Consider the following 717-nt stretch of genomic DNA (forward strand, 5'->3'; position numbering starts at 1 on the left):
CCACTATCCTGGCGACGGCCTGCTACAGCCGCCGGAGGTACAAGACGAGGGGGTACCGCGCGATGGGTGAAGGGGACAGCCTGGTCGCTGTGAGCCCCAAGGACAGCACTGTGCTGAGCGTGGGCGAGGAGTACCAGCAAGAGCCCAAGGGGCCAGTGGCATGAGCATCCCTCCCCTGCAGTTGCCAGGCGATGCCTTGTACCCCAAACCCAAGCAAAGTCCCCTGCCTACCGCCCTTTCCAGGGGCAAAGCTGCGCAGCACCACCAGCCCCCTGCCCCCCGCAGCCAGGGGTCCCTGTCCCCACAGAGGCCCCAGGCTCACCCCGGGCGACACAGGCTCTCGCCCTCCACCAGATCCCCAAGTCCCAGCCTCGAGCACCTGGGAGGCTCCATGTCCCTTCAGACATCCCTCCCTGGCTGACCTCGGAGGCCAGCTCCCAGGGTCGGCCCCCCATCAGGGCCCACCATGATGTCCCTCCACCAGCCCCTGCACCTCCCCACTCCAGCCAGTCCCAGGGCTCTGCCCTGGCAGAGATAAATGAGTTTCCCCTCTGCTGCAAGCCATGCCCCAGCTGTCCCTCTGCCCCAAAACCAAAAAAGGGGACCCAGGGTCCTTCAACAAGCCACCGGGGACACTGGGGTATCTAAGGAGGAGGAAACCCCAAGGACAGCCACCTTTTTCCCCCAGGCTGGCCCCAAAAAGCCAGGGGAAGCTGT

The 717-nt window shown here is 65.3% G+C and overlaps 1 protein-coding gene across 1 annotated transcript in view; it reads left to right on the forward strand.

Annotated features, from left to right (window-relative positions):
- MPEG1 (macrophage expressed 1) overlaps nt 1–711 on the forward strand; it is a 2,599-nt gene extending 1,888 nt beyond the window's left edge. Inside the window, exon 2 of the mRNA XM_035898258.1 lies at nt 4–711. Within this exon, the coding sequence (XP_035754151.1) occupies nt 4–164 (161 nt within the window). The 3' untranslated portion in view covers nt 165–711. The remainder of the gene's footprint in view (nt 1–3) is intronic.
- Nucleotides 712–717: the final 6 nt, after the last annotated feature.

The sequence above is a fragment of the Egretta garzetta genome, unplaced genomic scaffold (assembly GCF_000687185.1).
Source record: "Egretta garzetta isolate BGI_Z169 unplaced genomic scaffold, ASM68718v1 scaffold840, whole genome shotgun sequence".
NCBI lineage: Eukaryota > Metazoa > Chordata > Aves > Pelecaniformes > Ardeidae > Egretta > Egretta garzetta.